General features: G+C 39.9%; 1 protein-coding gene across 2 annotated transcripts in view; it reads right to left on the bottom strand.

The window, feature by feature from the left end:
* The window catches only part of B3GLCT (beta 3-glucosyltransferase), a 47,122-nt gene extending 30,226 nt beyond the window's left edge, over positions 1-16,896 (bottom strand). For both annotated transcript variants that reach the window (XM_059838827.1, XM_059838826.1), the window contains exons 1-4: positions 16,677-16,896; positions 8,698-8,759; positions 6,395-6,434; positions 3,203-3,312 (exon numbers count right to left, since the gene is read on the bottom strand). In XM_059838827.1, coding sequence (XP_059694810.1) covers positions 3,203-3,312; positions 6,395-6,434; positions 8,698-8,759; positions 16,677-16,764 — 300 coding nt within the window. In that variant the 5' untranslated portion in view covers positions 16,765-16,896. The remainder of the gene's footprint in view (positions 1-3,202; positions 3,313-6,394; positions 6,435-8,697; positions 8,760-16,676) is intronic.
* Between the last annotated feature and the right edge of the window lie 5,679 nt (positions 16,897-22,575).

Below are 22,575 nucleotides of genomic sequence, written 5' to 3'. Positions count from 1 at the left end.
AAAGTTGTGGATGATGTTGCAAACACAAGAATGAATAAATCCTTGCAGAATAAAAAAAAAAAGAAAGTTGTTGCTAGGAAAGAAATAAAGGGCACACTATTATTTTACACAAAAAACCAAAGGGAATCAATCTAGTAATACTGAGAAATTTTGACATTAAAACATGCCTGTTTTAATTTAAAAAAATAGTGTTGATCTTGATATGGTGGAAAACCTTGCCATAAAGAAAGACAAACTACTGTAGACATGGAGATGGGGGGGCAGGTCAGAATGTAGCCCAACACCTCACCTAAATATAATCTGTTAAACCTTGTTAAAACTGCAGGATCAAAAAATGAATGGCCTGATCAGTCTCAGCTGGAAAGAGGATTCCATGAAATGGGAAGCCATTACAGGAGGGAGAGAAGTAAGCAGGGTTTTCATACTAGAACCCTGAATTTGAGCAAGGAACTGAAAATGGAAGCAAGAGGTACATTACGGATTGCATTGAATTCATGGCATTAATTTTGAAAAGTCTCAAGCAAATTCTGTCTATTTTATCTAAACATACAAATCTTCATCAGTTATTTAAAAATAACTCAGTTGCCTTGAAAAATAAGTTCTTCCACTAAATCATAACCACAACATTATTAATAGGACCCCATTTGATCTTTAGACTTTTCAGGAAAAATTACAGTTTTTTGAATTGGCCAAGGGTGTTCAATGCAAGAACCCTTCAAGACCTAAAGCAAAAAAAAAATCTCCCACTCTACTAGACCAGTTTTCATAGGGAAATATACAGACTTTTGTCTTCTAAACAGTGTCATAATCACAGGCAATTAAAAAGCACTGACTGCACCTAAACTGGTAATTTTTCAAAAACTTTATTTTACCTCTTTTCTGATTTTGAAAGTAATAGCAAAAAAGTAATCCTGATTATGACTTTTTTAGACAGAAAGGCCATAGTCCCAAATATTACACTCCCAACAGCTTCCTTATTCTTATCTGGGGCTTCTTACGAAGGTCTAATTTACAGAGGTTAAATGTTCCATAACATCAGAAAATTAAGAAGATTGGTAGAAACTGTAATGAATTTTTGCCATTGCTAAATTCTAACTGAAGAGTTTTGGTTAATATTCAATAAATTGCTATGGAAAATGCTTCTAAGCAAGAACAAAATACTGACATCTACTGGGGACCAGGATTACCGACTGGTTTCACATTAAAAAAATGTTTTAAGTACACCATGAAAGAAAATAAATGGACAAATCACTTGTTAAGATTAATGTCAGTTACTTAATCCATTTTGAAGCGAGGCATATGTGCTGGTTTAATGAAGTAACACAAATCTAGCAGTTGGATTCCATTTCTCATTTCAAACTAGCAGAAAATAGCTAATGAAACTTTATGGACTAAACAGCTATTGTCTGAGCCTGTAACAACAGAGGAGTGAACCTGATGATTCAGTCTTGTTTTCATATAGCAGTTGTCTTTGAAAACACAAGGATTTAACTTTTTTGCCTGAAACTAATAATTTCATATGTATTCTCTGCAGTGAAAAATGCCAACTTCAAATGTTGATACGCAGGGTCGCAGAGATGATCTGCCCCATGCCCATAATCAGCATTACTGGGGAGTATCTCATTGTGAGTTGACCAAAACAATCAAGATGTATCAAGAACCTGCTGATTATGCCCATTTATTTTTTTCCTATACACTGATGGCTTTCCCCTTTTCCCAAATTTCAGATATGAGATTATTGGTGGGATTTCCATCACCACTTCTCTTAAGACACCATGACTGCTGTTCAAGAGGTAACTGTTAATACTGGAAAAGCATCACCATTTCAGCATTTCCATAAAGGCATCTTCTCAAATAGGCAATAAAGGTTTTTAGAAGCCAGGTCAGTTTCAGGTACAACTCTGATTACAAAATTATTTCACCTCTTTCCCACAAAACATGCTTATATTCCAGCCTCACTGAAACCATTTGTACTTCTACTTACTGAACTTTTTATTACTCCTATTCTGCAACATCAATTACAGAACTCAACTAAAATTCTTGGGTTTAACAACTGACACCATAATCCTCTCTGCACACGTTGTATCTGAACGCTCGTCTCAATTCCGAAGAGGACTCTGAAAGAGCAGAGAGCTCTGCAGAACAAAGGCTGTTCACATGACTGATTTCATTAAGGGATTAAAAACTGCATTTAGAATGGATTTAATTACAACAGGTTTGATAAGCTTGGATAAATGAAGCCTAAAACATCCAGCAATCTGATTTAGGCACTGCAAGACTAATGTACATAAGACAATTTACATCAGATTTCTTTTTCCTTTACAACAAAGAACATGGAAATGAAAAACAGGTCAAGTAACCTCACAGCAAGCTATTTCATATGAGGGGATGTATGCCACTCTTAATTTTTTTCTTAATTTTATAAAACACAAAGAAAATAAAGAATTGTTTATGCACACTGAACTTTCAGTGTAAGTTTCTTAAAAACCTCTTCTCTCTAGGCTTACCCTTTACAAATCAAATTTCCCATTAGATTGTAAAGTACAACATGCAGCTCTCAGGTCAGTGTGACCCACCAGCAGGTGAAGGGGAGAGTCTGCAGAGGAGTGGCTCTGCTCAATCTGCAGAGGAACAAGGAATAGTTAGGGAGGGGAAAAGAGAGGTGTGGAGGACTGCTGCTGCAGGAAGGCGGGGGGGAATCCTGCCTTAGGAATTTACTGTCCACACACATTTCCATTCCACTGCCACCGTGTCACAACTGTGCAATGGAATTCTGACAAAATCTACACTACAGCACATTCACTGGCTCTATTAAAATACTCAGCTAAAATTATTCTAACTAATAATCAAATTGTTATGTTTTACACGTCATAAAGAATGCATCTTTTTTTTTCTCTGGAAACACACTACAGTCATACCGAAAAGCTGCCTTCTTCCAAGTCTTTCTTATCACTTTTTCATCAAATGCCATCCAAACAATAACAGCTGTTACACAAAATGTTGATAGTTGAAATTAAAGTAGTGATAAATCACAGTGTACAATCAGTAAATAACCAATGTAATAGTTTTTTTATAAGCACACAGAAAGCAATTAGAAAAGAAACAGGATGATTTGGAAGAAGGCACTACAAATCCCAATATTTTTAGTACATTGCAGCAACAGGATATATAACAAGGTGCACTTAATATTATCTCAACTTACCTTTCCAAGATCTACAGCCTGTTTCAAAATATCTCTTTTTAGATCTTCTGCTCTCTTGGAATGAAAAGAATTACTTTGGCTCTGGATGACAAATACAATTCCCTTTAATTCTGTAAACAAGAAAATAAGAAGATTTAAAGATAAAAGAAGTTATTTTCTGATTTGCTCCAAAGCTAGTGAGAACCCAGCTGTATGTAGGAATCTATTACACAGTAAGCTATTCCTTTAATTATATAAATATTTCATGAAATAGTAAGAAGGCATTATTTAACACACACACACGAAAATACAAACCAGCCCTTTTCCAGATTCATTTTAAAAGAGTGTGGCATGACTGGAAGATGTGCAGCAGTTAACAGCAGCCACATTCATGAGGTTGCTTTTTCTCCAAGACACCAGCACTCCCTGTCACCAGAGTAAAAATGTGCTCATCACAGACCAGCATCTCCCCTCAGCAGGAAACACATGAACATGAAACAGAAAAGCTGCTTCCCAAACCAAGAGTTTAAAAGCCTACCCAGAAACAAACATCAGGTGGAGAGACACACACAAGAACACTGAGCTGATACTCTTATCTAATTTGACAGCACCAATATCTCACAGGTGTCTTCACACTGTTTAAAGGCATCACAACTACAACTTTAAACAGGAGAGAAGACTGAGAGCAATTTAAAAGAAAACAGTGAAGTAGCTTTGCAAACATTTATGGATTATACAAGTGCCTACTGTAAAATACAAGTAGATGATGTAGCAGGTAGCCAAATTTTCTTGATAATAGGATATAGAATAATCCCTCAATACTTGGAAATCTTAGAAAATAGGAAGAAGCAGAGAATTCAGAAGCAGAGCACAGCAGACAACAACAAGGGATGAGATGATAAAAGGGAGAGGACAGATGCCTTTTCCAGAACTCTTACCAAGAGTTCTATCCTGAGTTATCTGTGCTGTTTAACCATGCTGTTTAACCCACTCAAGACCATTAACTACTTAGTTAATCAATCAATTAATTAATCAATCAATGAGGAGGATTGCTTGGCCATAAAAGGCTGAATTTGACAGATACTGTGTAGAAAGTGTACCAGGAAACTCAGAATATAAAAACTTGAGACAGCGCCACAAGGAAAGAAACTAATGCCAGAGAGATCTGTACAGAATGTTGGTGTGGGGTTTTTTTGGTTTGTTTTTTGGGTTTTTTTGGTTGGGTTTTGGGGTTTTTTTGGTGTTTTTTTTTTCTTTTTTTTTTGTGGAGAAGGAACAAAGTTCACACCAAAAAAAAAAAAAAAAGAAGGAAAGAAGGAAAGTCCAAAGAGTGAAAGAAGTAATCACAAGGAAAAAGAGTAAAACTGAGCTCATGAAGAAGGATCACAAGGAAAATATTGTGAACAGAAAGAGCATTAACCACAAATACCTGCACTAAGGTTATGAGAAGACTGCTATTGATTACATGGCTTTGTTGCTCTAAAAAGTTATTTGTTAATTTAGACCTGTGACAGCTCAAAGCTGCAGTTAGATGTTTTTCTATTTTCCCCTCAATATTATTTTCCCTTAATTTATTAGCTTATTCATCAAGACAATTGTCTAATTGTATGAGGTTTCTGGTGATATATTACAGAGGTGGAAAAAGCATTGGTTTAGATATCAGTATTCATTTCACATTTTTTCTGCACAGTGTAGGAATCAACAGTGCTCATGCTCTGAACCACCAAACAAACTGCTTAAAAATCCCATACATAATAAAAACTTCTGAATAGCAACTAATTGCTACCTAGCAAGATCTTTGCTAGATTTCCTGTGCAAAAATTAAAATCAGTGTGAAAACTGAAACTACACTTTGTTGATGCTAATGAGAGTCAAAGGGCTAAATCTACATGCACAACACCACAAACACCTACAGAGACAAAAAGCAAACACTACCTGGTTTTTAGTAACTGCAGGTTTAGTAGCAGTATATTTACAGATATGGAAGCATCTGAACTACACTTGGTTTCTCTTATGGTACATTTAACACCACCTGTGATATTCCACAACAGCATACTTTCTAGGAGTGAGATAACATCTACTCTGATGATTAAATCAAATGGAAATAGTTTCCTTTGCTACAGGCAGTTTAAAGTCCTTAATAAAAGACATATTCAGTGTATGAAAATGTCAGCAGAAAACAGTTACAATATTGAACATCTCAATTGTTTCTCAAGCTGAGAAACACCCAATGAAGCAAGAGAAAAAACAGTCTTTTGAAAGATTAATTTCCAAAGGTGCTACTGATCTGTACATAGCAGCTCAAAAGAGAAGAATGAAATATCAGAGGAACTAAGAACCATCAAGAACTACATTCTGTTTCAAGCCTTTACATTTTACCTATAGAAATGGTTTAAAAGACCTTAAAAAAAACCCCAAAACAAAAAACAAACCTGAAACCAAAATAACTTTATTAAGAAGAGGCAAAAAAGAAGATGTATTGCATCAGACCAGCAGTCCATCTAATCCACTACATTTTTTTAACAGCAGTAAGAGGAAAGACACCACAAAACTTTCACTTTCTCCTGTGCCCCTCATACCCTCCCAGCACTGTCAAATATTACATTAGGCAATGCCAGAATACAGACATGATTAAGCTGGGTCCTTTCAGAACAAGCAGAGCCAAGTCCTGAGGGTTTAGCAGAGTGAAAAGCCCACAGTTACAGCGCAGAGAATGCAAGTCAGGTCTGTTAACTTTTTGCCAGAAGGTCACCAGACTGGTCTTCAGAGAAGGCAGAACCTTGCAGAATTTTTATTTTCATTATTCATCACCTGTCCAGCAGCCAAAAGTTGTTTTACCACTATTTTACCTATTAATGTTTGACATGCTTCCTAAATACTTGCTTCTAGATATTACAAAGTAATCATAATTTGTTACAAGCAATTTACAAAAACCCTAGTTATTACAAATACAGTCAGAGCCTAGCAGAATGGTAAAATTCAGTTTCATCTTAAACTGTTACAAGAACAGCTAAGTATCATAAAATTTTATTTTAAACTATAGTGCACTACAAAAGCAATTCATCCTTTTCACAGTGCAAGAGCACACATTCACAGAAAACTACAAGAACTGCAAGTACAGTCAAAGATTTAGAGTTTTCTGTTTGATGAGACTACATGAACCAAGAAAAGAAAAAAAAAAGTATTTGTGAAACAGCCCTATACTCTACTTACCTCTGCCTATTTTACCAATTGTTCTACTTTTTTCAGAGTTCTAGAAGAAAGAAAAAAAAAAAAACCAAGTAAGAATATACAAAAAGCCCAAATGTTTATACAGAAACACACTGGGAGTCAAAGCACTCATCAGATTATAAATGTATACATAAAAGTTTTAACTCAAAAACTAATATGAAAAATGAAGTAAAATGTTATTCATCATCAAGAATTGCAAGAAATATCCTATATGCTTGCATACTATAACTCGAAAATACAGTAAGAGTAAGAAAAAAAAAAGAGAAAATGCTTTTCTATTACTCAATTTATACCAGAGTTCTTTAAATTATTACTAACAATGTCTTTTTTTTTAAATTATGTATCTTCTGAGCACTAGGTTTGGAATATGGAGCTCTACAATAAAAACACACTTGTTCAGTGTAGGGAAAAAACCCAACACACTCTATTAAATTAATCTACTATTAAGCTTCTATCAAAACTAAAGGAATCTATCAATTCTATCTATCAAATCTATCTTCTGTCAATTCTTAAAGGAAGACTCAAATGCAATTTATATCAAGACAAATATCAAAAGGTTGTTGCACATAACATGACTGCACTGGAATTTACTCAGGTATCACAAACATCAGGTATCTCTGCACTGCCTAGAAAATTGTAGGAAGGAAAACAGAGCCTTCATTTGGTGCACAATTTATCCCAGGTGTCAGCTTTGTTTTGTCCACATGAAAATCAAACTCATCTTTACTAATTGCATAAGAATATTGTAAGCCCTATCTTGGTTCCAGTGTTTCAAGACTTTCAGAAAGACATGCCATACATTTCCTCAATAATAATCTCATACATAGTTTTCCTTGAGACAAGTTCTATTTCTAAATACTTAGCCCCTTTCCTTTTTTTAAATACCAGATGTATGTAATCCTTTTAGCTCTACTTGCATCAGATGATCTTTCCTTTGACTTTTACACTGAAATGAATAAGCTCCAACTTCTCTGGTAGCCATCTGTAAAACCTTTCCAAAAATTACTGCAACTGCAACCATTCTTATGATCCTTTTCCTGCTGCCTGGGTCAATAAAGTTTAAAAGATGTGTTATAAGATAAATTTATTTTGATAGCTATACACAATTCTGTCGTTATATAGCACAATAAGTTAACATTTAAAGCTAACCCGGATCAGAAAAAACACAGAAGATTGATTTCCATGCAAACAAAAACCTTTGTGTTTTGTGGTACACTGTGTGAAGAATAAGCCATATTTAAAATGACTTTTATTAAAACACAAAACGATTGTTGCCTGTTATAGTCTGTTAATGTTATTTTTTTAAAAAAGGAAAAAAAGGTATTTTGGCCCGAAGAATTCTAGGAAGCGCCTCTGACCTCATCTCAGGGAAGGTTTTGAAACTCTAAAATAGTAGGAAAGCCTTCATAAATTATATCCTATATAAGAAGGTAACAGCTGGATTGAGACAGTGATGGAATTTAACAAAGAGCAACCTATCAGGAATAACAACAGAATGGCAACAGAGTCTCCCAGACACTGAGGCAGATCAGCACTTTGCAACAGGGATATTTTTCACCTAGAAAAATTACTGTAGTTATAGCAATCACCATCAAAACCAAAAATTATTTAGAAAGATATACTTCTGACTATACTGCTATTGTATTTGATGTCAGATCGCTAGATCTAAATGGCAGCTATAGATTCTAACCATTGATTCATTCCATTCTTTTGTTTTCCTCCCTTAAATTTCTTTTATGCATACACAAATAACTGTTACAAATATGTGCTCATATACAAATGGTAGTCAGAAGTCTGTGAAAGGACATGCATGCATACACACGTAACACTCAGGATGCTATTTAAAGCTAGGGATGGCTCTGACCATTAGCTCTCCTCATCTGGATAATTTGAAATTTCACACACGAGCTTTGCTTCAGCCGTGACCTGAGAGGTAATATGTAATAATGCTAATTTGGCAGAGAGGCAGCCATTTCCCTCTCAATGTAGTCTATATTTAACAAAACCAAAAAAAAAGGAAAATGAATTAATTTGAATTAATAATGTTTATATACTCAAAAACTTTTAATTAATAAAAGTTATACACTCAAAACTTTTCTCAACAGCAATAGCACTAAGAACTTATATGACCCAGAACAGAAAGACATCACATGAAATTTGGTACTACTGAAGTCAATAATTAAAATATTCAATGCCACAGATATTAGGCTTTTTGCTAAGGTCTATTCCAGTTTATTTTATAATGTCTGTAAAATGTTCCTGCTCTAGCAACTGAAATTTATTACCTGCAGCACTGGTAGTTCAGTCTCATCTTCTGCACCTTCAGAAACTACACTTACAGCAAAAGCTGAAAGAAAAAACAGACTTCTTTCATATTACAGCAGCTCACTTTCACAACTGATGAAGTTCTGCAGCAAAAAAAAACAACTCCCCTCTCCCCCTTAATCATTTAGGTAGATTTTTCACCTTAAATGATACTGTATTTGTAATAATATTTGTGAACATGAGAGTCTGTTCTTATAGAATTTAAACATTTGCTGCCTGACAGTCCCACACCACCACTGAAAAAAAATCACTCTGATATGAAGCCAATATTTCTTGGCTTTAAGGCAAATAAATCCCTTTAAAAAAAAAAAATCTGTTCAGTCCAGTAGCTCACTTGGTAACAGCCTACTGTGCTACCACACAGGAGACCTGCAGTGCACTGTTTTTAGGTTAAAGTTTGAAAGCTTACCAAAGCTTCTCTTAGAACCACAGAAACTTACAGTGGCTGGCAGAAACTTCTATCAAAAGTGAAGATGCCCATCACAGGCTTTGAATGCTATCTTTAAACAACATTCAAACTTGTAAATGTATGAGACCCAAATAAATGTTAACAAAAAGAACAGGGACCCCACACAACTAGTCTGCAATGAAGCAGCATTATCTTAAACTATTTATAGTGACGCCACCTTTGACACACTTCTGGTTTGTATTAGAAAAAATAATCATAACATGGGTTCTGGTGCTACTTTTTTTGTTGTTGATGTAGTCAATTTGTCTCAGCCTGCTCATTTGTAAAAGTAGTTCCATTTAACATAAGAAAGCCTTGCTAAGATTCTTCTTAAGAAATCCTTTTCTTAAAAGCACTAAAGGATGCAAATGAAAGCAAATTGTTACAATTTGGAAGGAATTCAAGATATTATTCTTCATGGTCAAATTGATGGTTTTCTTAAAAACTGGGGCGGAAAACAGATTCAACTGGATTGTCTCACGACAAATTTAAATTATTTATACCTTGAAACTGACTTTCAGAGTGAATTGTTAGCCATTAGTGCACCATTCCTTTGATGCACTAGAAACCTACAATATAGGACAGTAAGACAAGATTGTCCTAGGTTCTGGGGTGCCCCATCTCTGAACACCTACATCCTTATGCTCTTCCAGCTGGAGATCAAATTTCATCAAGCGTCCAGGAGCTGAGGTTCACAGTGACATCTCAGGTGCTGGTTAACCTGCATGTCAAATCACACGGCTGGACCCAGACATTCCAAAAATCATTCTAACACTCAGACTCATGGTGGTCATAAATCAGAATTACAGAATATTCTGAGTTGGAAGAGACCCATAACTCTCAAAGGAGTGACCAGTACAGGGACTGAATCCATGTTATGAGCACCAGGCTCTAACCAACTGAGCAAATGTCAAGGTCATTTTCCTCCTTTTCTCACAATATAACAGTATTTACAGCTCAGACAAGGAATAGCTTCCCCTACACAAACCAGATCCACACCTTCTTCTTGACACAATCCTAATTACAAGATCAACACATAACATCCTTATTCCAGGAAATGTATTAATTATGTAGTATTAGCCTGAAGAAGTGTCACCTCATAAATTCAGCTTATTCACAAGCCTAATTTTCAGGTTTTAATATGCACCTGAGGAATGACACATGGAACCTAAGACAACTGTGACTGACAAGAGATGCTGCCTCTGTCACCACAGTGCATTCAATAACCCATGCCACACTGCTCCGAAGCTTTATAAAATATTAACACACATGATCCTTGAAACAAACCAAACAATAATCAGATCACCTATTTCACACCACATTTTTGAGAGCACAGATAAAGCTCTTCAGAGAATTAATTTAGCAACCTACTCATCCTGGTACTATGGAACCACAGATTTGTTGAGGTTGGAAAGGATCCCTAATGGTCATTCAGTTCAGCCCCCCAGAACTGGATCCCCAGGACCTTGTCTAGTTAGGTCTTGATTATTTCCTCGAACAAACTCCATAAACTCTCTGAGCAACCTCTTCCAGTGTTCATTCTTAAAATTAAACAAAAACCCAAACAAAATAAATAAAAACCAAAGAAAGAAGTAATTATGTTCCAAGAGAATTTCCTGTATTTCAATTTGTGTAAACTGATTCGTGTCCTGTTAAGTACCACAGTCTGGCTCTGTCTTCTTTATTGCATCCCATCAGGTATTTACATGTTGGAGCTTCTCCCTGAACCTTCTTTTCTCCAAGCTAAACAGCCCCAACTCCTTCAGCCTCTCCTTGTCCATCGGGGTCCCAATCTATTTATGATGTTCATGGTCCTTTGCTGGACTCACTCCAGTATGTCCATGTCTCTTGTACTGGAGAGCCCAGACTTGGATGCAGACCCCAGGTGTGTCACACCAGTGCAGAGCAGACAGGAGGGGTCACCTCCCTTGCCCTGCTGCCAACACTCTTCCCCCAGCAGCTCAGGGGGCTGCTTGCCATCTTTGCCACAGAGGCACACTGCTGGTGCACGATCAGATTGCTGCATGCCAGGACTCTCAAGTCCTGCCCTGCAAAGCTGTCTCCCAGACAATGTGCTCCCCGTGTGCAGTGTAGATGGGGTGCCCCCTTGTCAGGGGCCGGACTTTGTCCTTCCCTTCACTGAACTCAGCTTCCCAAGTTTCCTGTAGGCCTGCTTCTCCAGCCTGCTGAGCTCCCTCTGAATGGCAGCACCGCCAGCTGGAGCAACAACTCCCCCTGCACATTTAATACTCTGCAAATTCCCTGAGGGTGCACACCCCATTGTCATTAATGAAAGGTTAAACACTACTGGAGCCACCATGCCACTCGTCAGAGCCCACCAAGTCAGACAGCTTTCTATCCACTTCACTGTCCACTGACAGCCCATACTTCCACCAGTTTGTTACGACATTGTAGGAGACTGGACTGAGCTCAAACTCCTTGCTGAAGTTGAGATGAACAACACCCACTGCTTTACCCACATTCATGAAGGCAGTCATGTCATCACAGAGGTCCTCTGGGTTGGTAAGCATGAGTGCCCATTCATAAAAACATGGTGAATTCTCCCAGTCACCCTCTTGTCCTTCACATGTTTGTCTTGTCCTTCCTTGCTTGGCAGGGATACTGAGGGTTATTTGCTCCAGCACCTTCCCAGGGACTGAGGTACCACTAGTCAACTTATCCTTGGCCTCCTAGAAGAGCAGGGTGATATTCTTGAGGACCCTCCCCCAGTCTCCATCACCTTTCAAAGATTATCACGTCTTGCACTGACATGGCCAAACTCCGCCAGCACTTGTATGTGACTGCCATCAGGTCCTGTGGACTTCTGCACGTCCAGTTTGTTGAAATGTTCCCTAAAGCAGTCCCCCTCCAGTGGGAGTAACTCTTCTTTGCTCCAGACTTTCTCATGAGTTTTAGGGGCCTGGGTTTGCTGAAGGTGAGTTCTAATAATATTGATCAAGGCAAAGAAGGTTCCAAGCTCCTTGCACTCTTTCACGTCCTTTTTTTAACCCTGTCCTCCATTGATAAGAAGGTCTATTATTATTTTCCCTAATCTCCCTTTCGCTGATACAGCTGCAGGAACCCTTTTCCTTACCTTTCACAAGTTGAATCTCTCACCAGATTCAACTCCAGGTGGGCCCTGGCTTTCCTAATGGCATACCTGCACTCTCAGACAGTGTCTCCTTGTTACCTGACTGTATTTCCACCTCTTGTGTGCTTCCTTTTTTATGTTTGAGCTTTGTCAGGAGCTCCTGTTTGTGCATGTGGGCCTCCTACCATCTTTGCCTGCCCTCCTGCATGTGGGGATGGATCATTATTAAGAAGTAGAGTCTTGAAAATCAACCAGCTCTGACCCTGTCACACAGTGCAATTTCAACACTCACACATATAATTTATTCAACAAACCAATACATGCAATGAATGCTAAACTCTCTTGCTGTACCATTATTCTTATTCCCTGTGATTTCACTAAGGCAGCTTCCCCTCCTTTTTCAGCAATTAAACACATTAAAATGACTTGGTATCTTTTACATTAAGTATATAAGGAAGACTTTTTTCCAGCTAATACATTTTAATAAGACAAGAACTGTTCAGACTATTTTTAAACTACTGAAGAACCATTCATAAAACAGACTAACAGACCCCTGAAGACACCACCAACAAAGCCTCAAGACTCTTCACCCAACAGTAGTGAAGTTTTTCATGCACAGAGACTGTATGAATTTCTTAGCAACACTCTTCTACCTGATTAGCAAATCTGTTATGCACATCTAATTTGATAAAGCAGTCTTCAGCAGGCAGCTGTGGCCAAGACTCTTCTGGCTAAGCAACTGGATCTCTCAGCATGGAAATAAATATCCCCTTCTAAGGATTTACTGGGAAAATGGCAGCAGGAAAAGAACATGGTAAATTTATCTGGCCTACAACATAACAACAAAGGGACCAGAGGGTAGGTAGAAAATACAGAGCCTTGGCACAAATGGACAACTCCAAGATTAATTCATTCACATGCAATTCACTTCCAGGAGGTTTCTGAAAAAGATGGCCCCAGGAATGAACCACTGATAAAAAAATTCTAACTCCAGATGCAGCTCATGGCCAGGTCACTTGTACAACACAGGCAGAAACTATAAATTCTCTGTGTGAAGGATGTATTTTTGCTGTGTGCAAGGCATACATGTACAAAGAAGGATGACCTATGTCTAGGAGCTATCAGATGCTACTATAACAAAACAGTAACTTTTCATGCCCAAACATCATTATTAATTCAGACAATTATAATGGATTTCTTTCAGTATAACTCCCTAAAGCACATATCCCTCTCTGGAGCTAGAGGTACCTTTGAAAAATCCAGAATTTCCCCAAGCCCTTTTTGTGTTTTCTAATACAAGGTAAGCATACCTCAGTTTGACTTGCCACAGAGCACAGAGAAAATACATTGCAAGAAGAAATTTACTAGCTGGAAAAAGTTCAAGCCCTGTAGATACCACAGTAACCAAAAGACCAGGGTAATTAACTATACAGTTTCTTGCAAACAAAGCTATCCAAAGCAGAAAAAAACAGCAAGGCACCATCTTAAATGCAACTGTAATCTTGTATTTGTCACTTCATTATTTAATGCATTGTGCACTCTGAAGGTTGTTAACACACGTTGTGCATTAACATCATGTCATCTGGCACAAGCAGACAAAAGCAAACCAATCACTAGCCCTCCCCTCCTTTTGCTAAATGGCCAAGAACCGAGGATAAGAAAAGGAAAGAAATTTTAGAAAGACTTTAAAGTTCTATATTATCACCAATCTTATCTTTATGCCTTTTGAGAGCATAACTAAAATCCACTGGAAAAGCTAGACTACATTTTTGGATCCATTCAAACCCTGGACATTTTATATGAGAACTCCTATTCAGTTCAATTCCTTCAATTCCTATTCATTTTTGTCAAGTGTTCTGGTATTTCCATTAAAATTTTGATAAGTAAGTAGACTTGCTTATAACACTAGAAAGTAAAACTCGGCAATTATTTTCATTGTTCAGCAACTGAACTGCAAGAATATGTGCAGGATGGAAAAATGGATGTAAACACTACGGCATTAAAACACAATACACTGTATAAATATATACAATTATACAATATCACATTTTATATGGAGTAGCAATCCTTTCTTTGGCAATACTCTTACATGCATAAACAACTCCGAAATGTTTGAAATTATATGTCCTTGAAGTGCCAAGGCTGTTAAAACTGAGGAGTTAACTCTTTGCTTTCACAGACTAATCCACCTGAGACAGAAAAGCAATACTTCTCTCATATTGCTCTTTCACAGTCTGATTCAAGGTTGACTGACCCCAGTTTCGTTCCAACCACCTCACTGAGCTGTGGGTCAGTTTCAATGAGCGACAAAAAAGTAACAATTCTATGACTTAATGTATGGCAAAACTGTGACTGATAATAACCACTTCAAACAATGACAGCCAGTGATTACGATGTATGCAGTAGAGAAAACATTAACAACAGAATTTCTTTACACTTCAAATAATAATTTAATGAAAGACCTATTTTTGTTTTGGTTGGGTTTTTCCCCCATAGAAGTTTTCAAAGAACATAAGCTTCTATGGATTGACATGATTGCAGAGAAAATCTGCACTGATATTTTCAGTCAAAGAGATAGGATCTTCCATTATGAGACAGCCTGTGAGCACTACAAATTAGTTTTGTGTATTTAAATGCAAGCTTTTATGATATTTACAATATTTCTTCACTATCAACATCAAAGACTCTGGTCTAGCCAGATAAGAATGTATTACAGATTTATCAGCACAAAATGGGGAAAGAGCAGGGGGAGGAGGAAGAGGAGAGGCTGATGCAAGCAAATTTGCAGCATCTGAAGCTTTTCATAAAATAAAAGCAACTACTCATATTTCTTTACACAAATAGCACATATGGGAAGAAGGCAGCTGAAATCACTACTCTGAACCACTGGAATGGCTCAATGGATGCTGTGTGCACCACTATCTTTATAAAAGGCAAGCAAAAACAGTGGAAGAAAAAGCATCATCATGATCCCTTCTGATTGCCTAGAAGTTACTCCATACAAAATCATCTGAATACATTTTCCCATTCTGTAAGCTGCCATTTGCAAACTGGAATTTATGAAATTACCTAACTACTGACAGACAAGCTGTCTGCTTCTGTGGAAGGCAATTCAAATTATTTCTGTTTTTGAAGAACAAATTTACTATCCAGGCCATCTCAAAAGCACGGGTTATTTGGGAAAGGACAGACTCTGTAACATAAACAGGTATTAAAAAACAAAAAGAAAACCATGATACTGCAGGAAGCTACTGGTGAATAAATCCCATAGATGACTAAATCAAAACCTACTAAACAAGAACACAAGTGTTTCCATTTCTGCTTTCTACCTGCATGTAGGTAGGTATCTATGCATGTACAATAAATACAGATATGGAAAAAACTGAATCTGCTATTCTCTGACTACAATCTGTTTGCCATTAGAAGTGCTATAGTAGTAGTTTTGCTGGAGCAAAACTACTCATCCCGGAAAGAATGAAAGGCAGCTTTAGGAAGAGCTGTAGAGTATTAGGACTCCTCCAAAAACTAAGCTATGTCTGTGAAAGGAAAAGTGTTTAGCAGAAGGAAAACCAAAATATCACGGCTTTACTTTGCTGGAAACGTGATTTATTAGCACCAGTTTTCCCCTGCATGATTTTGATGCACAACCCATAGCAGTGGAAGAGAATCAAATCCAAAGGATCACAACAAACTGACAAGCCTATGCAGAAAGAGATGAGGAAGAGAACAGATGTAAACATTTACTTCTGCCTCTTACACTCACGCCAACAGCTCCCAACTCGAGGAGCCTGTAGCAACCCAATCGCTGACATTCTAATAATCCTTCTCCTTTCATCTTCTCCCAGCTGACTAGACACATGAAAAACATCTCTAAAACACAGTCATATATTTCCTTCCTCTCGGCTGGCATGTTAGGCGGGCGGCTTTACCTTTCCCCCCCCCCCCCCCCCCCACCCGAGCAGAACACTCCGTCGGCGCGGCGCTGCCCAGACACAAGCACGAGTGCTCCGCGCTGGGCTCGGCTGCTCCACGAAGCTGTTCCGGCTCCCAGGCCGGTTTCCCCGGTGCGGGCTGTCCCTGCCCGCACGCCCTGGCCCCGCACCCCGCCCCGGGGGCGGGAGGCGCTCCCGGCGCTGCCCCCGCAGCCGGGGCCGGGCAGGGACCCCGCGCCGCCCGGCCGCGCTCCAGCCCTGATCGCCAACAAACTTCGGGAACGGGGCACCTCGGCTCCCCGCCCGCCTCCCGCGCGGGGCAGCACACTGCGGCCGGGAAGCGGCGGCAGCTCCGGCGGCGCTCCGAGCTCTCCGGCTCTCCGTGCCCTCCTCCCCGGAGGGGCCGAGCGTCCCGGGTCTCCTCCCTTCACCTCGCCATGGCGTCCCGGCCCGGCCCCCGCCACTCACCCCGGGCGCGGAGCGGCGGGAGAAGGAAGACGAGGTGGGCGCAAGCAGCGAAGAGGAGCCAGCGGCTGCAGCCGGGCTCCCGAGACATCTTGGCGGGGGCCGCTGAGCCGCACGGCGCGGGGAGGAGGCGAAGGGCACGGTGCGCCCGGCTGCCCGCCTCTGCCGCAGGAGCGCGGGCGAGCGGCCTCCGGCTGGTGGCGGTGCCGCGGTCGCCGCCTGCCTGCCTGCCCGCCCTCCTCCTCCTCCTCCTGCTGCTGCTGCCGCCTTCCCCTTCCCTCCTCCCGGCAGGACCGGCCGCCAGCGGGGGGAGGCGCTCGGCGGCCGCGGCGCCCTCTGGCGGCAGCAGCGGGAGAGGCAGCGCCCCGCGCTCCCGAGGCTCCCCGCGCTCCCGGGGCGCTCGTCACGGGACACCCGCCCCCCCCCCCCCCCCCCCGGGACCGGGAGTGAGCATCCTGCCCGAAATAATCCCAGTAAGCACAGCTCTCCTTAGCCGTTAACTCTTCTTAACCAGCCGTTGGAACGGGCTGCCAGGGAGGTGGTGGAGTCACCGACTTTGGAGGTGCTTAAGGATAGAATGGCAGACTGCATGTGGCACTCGGGTTGACATGGTGGTGTTCAGTCGTGGGTTGGACTCGATGATCTCAGAGGTCTTTTCCAAACTCATTGGTTCTGTTAGTCTGTGAAATGTTACCCAGCACTCCAACAGGAACCTCATCCAACAAATCAGGGGACCTTATTCATCTCTAGACCAATCCTCACAAACCTTACCCAAGAGAGCACGTGGCACCGTCAGATAGCCTTTCCTAAACTACCTGTGTGACCAGGAGTGTGGACACAGGGTGCAGCATGGAGTACAGGCATGGGACCTGGAGCACAGCCTTGGCGCTGGAGACTCCACAGCTAAAATGACTCACCCTATTTGGCTAAAGAAATGCAGACCTGGAGCTGCACAAAACTGGTTTTAGGGGTAGCACAAAGTAGATTCTAACGTGCATATATATCACGATACAGACAGTAAATTTGTATATAACAGAGCCACAGACCAAAGAAGAAAGATCAATAATGTGAAACCGTGTTAGTAAACAAAAAATGACCCAACATGAATCCTGGCACAAGAAAGAAGAAACCATCCACGGGAATGTCAGATTTGTCCTAGTGAAGCACTCCACATGTTAACAACTTGCTATAAGTTCCTCCATACGCCCCAGAATTTAATTGCTGTCCTGCAGACCCAGAGAAGCCTCAGAAAGTCAAGCAGTGATAGGACTAGAAACTCAGCAGTGTGTAGAAAATTTTCAGGGCAGTGTTATTCTTTCTTTTTCCTGTAACAATTAGGTCTGTATTGATAATTTCACATTTCAACTATAGTAGCAAGAAACAAAAAGTTCTTGACATATAACATATAAGGTGTGCTTCCTCTTTGCTCCTAAACATGATTTTGAGTGTAATACCTAGTGTCCCTATGTAACAATTCCTTTCATGCTGGCTACCTATAAACATTAATTCCAGTCAGGTCTATTTCTACACATTTTCCCATCAAATACTTTTCACACAGACCCCTCCTAGCAACCCAACCATTCAGTATGCACTGACCTCACTGGAGAAAAATGGTGCAGAGTCCAAGTCAGCCATGAACTATTTTTAATCCAGCAAGGCCAAACAGCACAACTTGGATCTTTCTTCCAAACACTGCAACCTTTAGATCTATGGCATTCTTTTCCTCAAGGTCAAGTGGTTACAATAGGATACCTTAAATATGCCAGGGAAGTGATAGTGAAGATGAATGCAAATCTTTTCACAGTGATGAACGCTCACTCCCACTGCAAGCTCAGGCAGGCACATCTATATCACAGTAACTTGGTAGCAGACCTCACACTTTCCTTTAAATCTATCGCAATAGAAACGTGTTAGCCAGACTTCTTTGGAGTGCTCCACCTGCTTGGTGTATTTTCTAAACACACACCCCCTGATATCACAAGAGAAAGGAAAATGAGGCACAAGCATGAACAACAGCTTGCTTTTGCCTTACAGAACAACTGCTCGTTGCTGACATTCCAACTCACTAAATAAGTTATCGGCCTCAAGAATAATAATTCTGATACCAACTAAGTAGAAACTTACATACTATTTCTGATTTTATGTGCATATTCATCATTAGCAGGAAAAAAAATAAGAGAGAAGCATAAAGTTATTCTTCCATTTCTAGAACCACAACAACATAAAATATGTGAAACCTTTTGCTTAACATGTATATCTGCATTTGCTTGGTTTTTCCTTGTAAGTTTCAGCAGAATTTCCCACCCTTTTTTCCATTTCTCTGTTTTGTGCTGGTTTCTTTAAGAACTTGCAACACAAGGATCATGCCCACAATATCTGGGATAAGCATAAGAATTTTCACTTTCAAAATGGTTAAGATATGCCCGTGTTCCAAAGTTTCCCCACGCAGTGAGTCTGTAAGGAAAAAAAACCCCAGCCTTTTGCTTTGATGTAATAAGTGTTTTGGCTTGTCACAAATAAAAGAAAAATTCCATTGTAACAACCCCCAAGAAATATGGAACTCTGCCATGAAACATGGTGCTCTCTAACTGTTAAGAAAAATAGCACTTAAGTGTCTTAAGTCTTATATTTAGGTCTGTGAGGAGGAAGTATGAAATAAAACTTTTTCTTGCTTTCTGCTCTACTTACACACTCAGATTGTGTTTGTTATTCTAACTACTCCACTGAGAATTTCCATCTCAGGAAAGCTGAAAATGAACTTTCTGTTAAGGAACACAGAGATTTAGATCACCAGCAAGCCTCCTTTCTTTTTAGTATTACATATCTTTTAAATTCCTTAATAATACAAATGTAGCACTGTTACTGTTCCATCTCTGAGATTAGAAAGGGGGGGGGGCTGCAAATACAAATAAATGCTGCCAGAGATAGATAGACAGATAGATAGATAGATAGATAGATAGATAGATAGATAGATAGATAGATAATAGTAATAATAGTAATGGATAGATAGGTAGATGATGATGATGATAATAATAATAATAATAATAATAATAATAATAATAATAATAATAATAATAATAATAGATAGATAGATAGATAGATAGATAGATAGATGCATATCAAATGCAAAGGCTGGCATGGGGTTCAAAGGCAGCTTGCTCTTTGTGCAGGCACTGCAGCAGTGCCTCTGGATACCCTTGTGGCTCTGTCATTTCTTTCTCTAGAAGGACTATAATACAGGGAAACAGAAATTATGAACCAGACACAACAGCAATTACTGAGTTAGAGAACGTGACTGCTACTACTTTGTTCTTTTAGCCATGTGAAAAAGGTTCCATCCAGGAATAACAGAGTTTCCGTAGTTTCTTTCAATAGGCTGGGCAGAAAACCTCTCTGTCAGAGACAGCCCTGCAAATCACAAGTTAAGTTCTGTTCCAGCTCTTCCTCAGGCTTCTGCAATTAGACCCCTCTGTCCTACTCAGGAAGTTAGGTAAGGAGATAAGTGATGACAAATCCTGTGGAAAGGAGCAAAACCAATCCCAATGAGTTCAGAACCACACAATTACTTTTTAAATTACAACATGCATTTGGAAACAGAGTTTCTCAGCTTTCAGCTACTCAAGGCAGATATTCAGTGGCAGTTCCACTCCATTATTATGTACCCCAAAATACTGATATCCTGGGAATACGCCTACATTTGTCAACACTCGGCAGTGGGCTTGAGCAGGGGAGCTCTGATTCTCTGCAGCATTCAGATCTGAACTACTCTCGCTTGTCCCCTTTGGACCACTCTAAACAGCTCTCCCTGGGGGAAACCTGGAGCTACAGGGAATGCCCCCTACACTCCAAACATGACTCAGTCTTGGGACTTGCCCCCTCTTGCTCGAGAGAACTGATAACATTGCAGTACCAGCACGTGCATGCTGTAAACCTGACAACCAAATCACTGAGGGAACTCAGTGTTCCAGCCAACCCCTGTGGCAGCCCACGGTGTAGTCTGAGTTTAGTCCCTCTTGTTCCTGGGTTAACCTGGGAAGTGATTGTTTTTAATTAAAATTGGAGGATTCATGAGCCAAGTCATGGAGCCTTCAATCAAAGCTTTATAGAGAACTGGTGTGCAGCTGCAGCGAAGAATCCTGGGAACAGAGTTCAACCAAGCAATTTTTCATGACAGACTGCTGATATTAGATCACACACTCTCTAGAAAGGACTTGGAAAAACACTGGGTGTGAAGCAATCAGTCACAGATTCTTACAAAATTGTAAAGATGGATCAAAGACAATTCCTTTCCTATGGGATAGCAATGAGTGCTTAACTGTCTCTGCCAGTCAGCTCCTCCGTCTTCTGGCAGAGAAACAGTGAAAATACCATCTGCAGCATATCCTCTGGTGCTCATTTAGCATTGTCCAAGAGGCAGAATATATGCACTAAGGGGAGGGGGCAGGACACAGGAATTCCAACATTTTTGAACTATTGCAGACCAAGCTACAGATAAGAAACAGATCTATCAAGCTGTGGAACTTAACACAGGTACCCAGAGTTCAGCTGATGAGATGATCAGATGCTCCTGTCTACCGCACTGCAAACAGTCAAGGAGAAAATTCTACAGGCAGGTGTAGAGGACTGGAGCTTTTCAGTCTTGATTATAAGCCAAGGGCATGTTTCCCACTCCCTTGGTCAAATGAACAGTTTGTCTAGAGAACTGTCAGACTTGCTCTCTCCTGTTTGGTCTCCTGCTGCTTCCATCTGACACATAACTGCCTCTACCCAGCTCATCTGAGCTCTTTATGTTTTCCCTGCTGAAATGTAGCTATTTAAAAACACAAAACATCTGTCCTAAACTACCTGATCCTATCTTTTAGTAAATTAGTGGAAATATTACCTTGTCAACTGAAAGTCAAAGTATAGTTGAACAATGAGGGATTTAACTGAGCAAAATAATGTATGAATGAAATGCTTCCATAAGTTTTAAAGAGCTTATTGGCTACATTAAATTCTTTCCCCAGCTTCTAATTCTTACAAGAAAAGAAAGGGTGGTGTAAAGAATCACCCACTTTTCTCAGCCGTGTACTAAGTCATAGTGGCAGGGGAAAGAATGAGGCAAAATGTTCAAGAAACACTGAAGTGTTTCTTGAACTGAAGTCCCATGTATTTGTATTTAACATGTCTGCTGGTTTGTTGACCTGTAAATATAATCACTCAAGCATTGATTAACCTGCACCATCTCCTGGGATTTCTGCCTCAAGATGTCCCATGCCTCACAAATAACTTCCATATATTTTGTTTTGCCTTATTACAGCTGACCTGTAAACCATGACAGTTCAGAAATCAACTCAAATGCTGTTATGACATCCCAATTTGGCAGCCAAAAAAAAAAAAAAAAAAAAGAAAAAGAATCCCTGAGAGGGGAAGAAACAAGCAGACATAGTAATATCCAGAGATGTTCTGCCAGCATGGAACATCTTAATTAGGCTTTAGACACTGGAAAAATCCATCCTATAAAACGATGACACAAAGATTTTGGGGGATGTCTGTCTTACAGCTTTTAATGCCAGTAGTCTCAAGAAGTAAAGGGGCTGTATACTTAGATGTGAACATTCTAAACAGTGGCAGGTGCATAACAGCTAGTTTCTTCCGCTGAAGTAGTTTTCTTTTGAACCAGCTCAGGTTTGCATAGTAATAATGCCATTGAACAAGCAGAGTTGGGAAATTGTGCCACTTCAGAAGTAGCTTTGAGCTGGGTGTTGCACCAGATGACCTCAAATCTTCTTTCCCAGCTTAATTATTCTCTTATTCAGAGGTGGTAGGGAGAAGAATAGAAAAAGACAACACCTACCTGACACTCACCTGCAGACAAAAACAATCAACTTTGGATATGTAAACTCACTCTCACCACCAACAA

Source organism: Haemorhous mexicanus, chromosome 2 (assembly GCF_027477595.1).
Source record: "Haemorhous mexicanus isolate bHaeMex1 chromosome 2, bHaeMex1.pri, whole genome shotgun sequence".
NCBI classification, from domain to species: Eukaryota; Metazoa; Chordata; class Aves; order Passeriformes; family Fringillidae; genus Haemorhous; species Haemorhous mexicanus.
The sequence above is the reverse complement of the archived record's forward strand: the minus strand, read 5'-3'. Positions and strand labels throughout refer to the sequence as shown.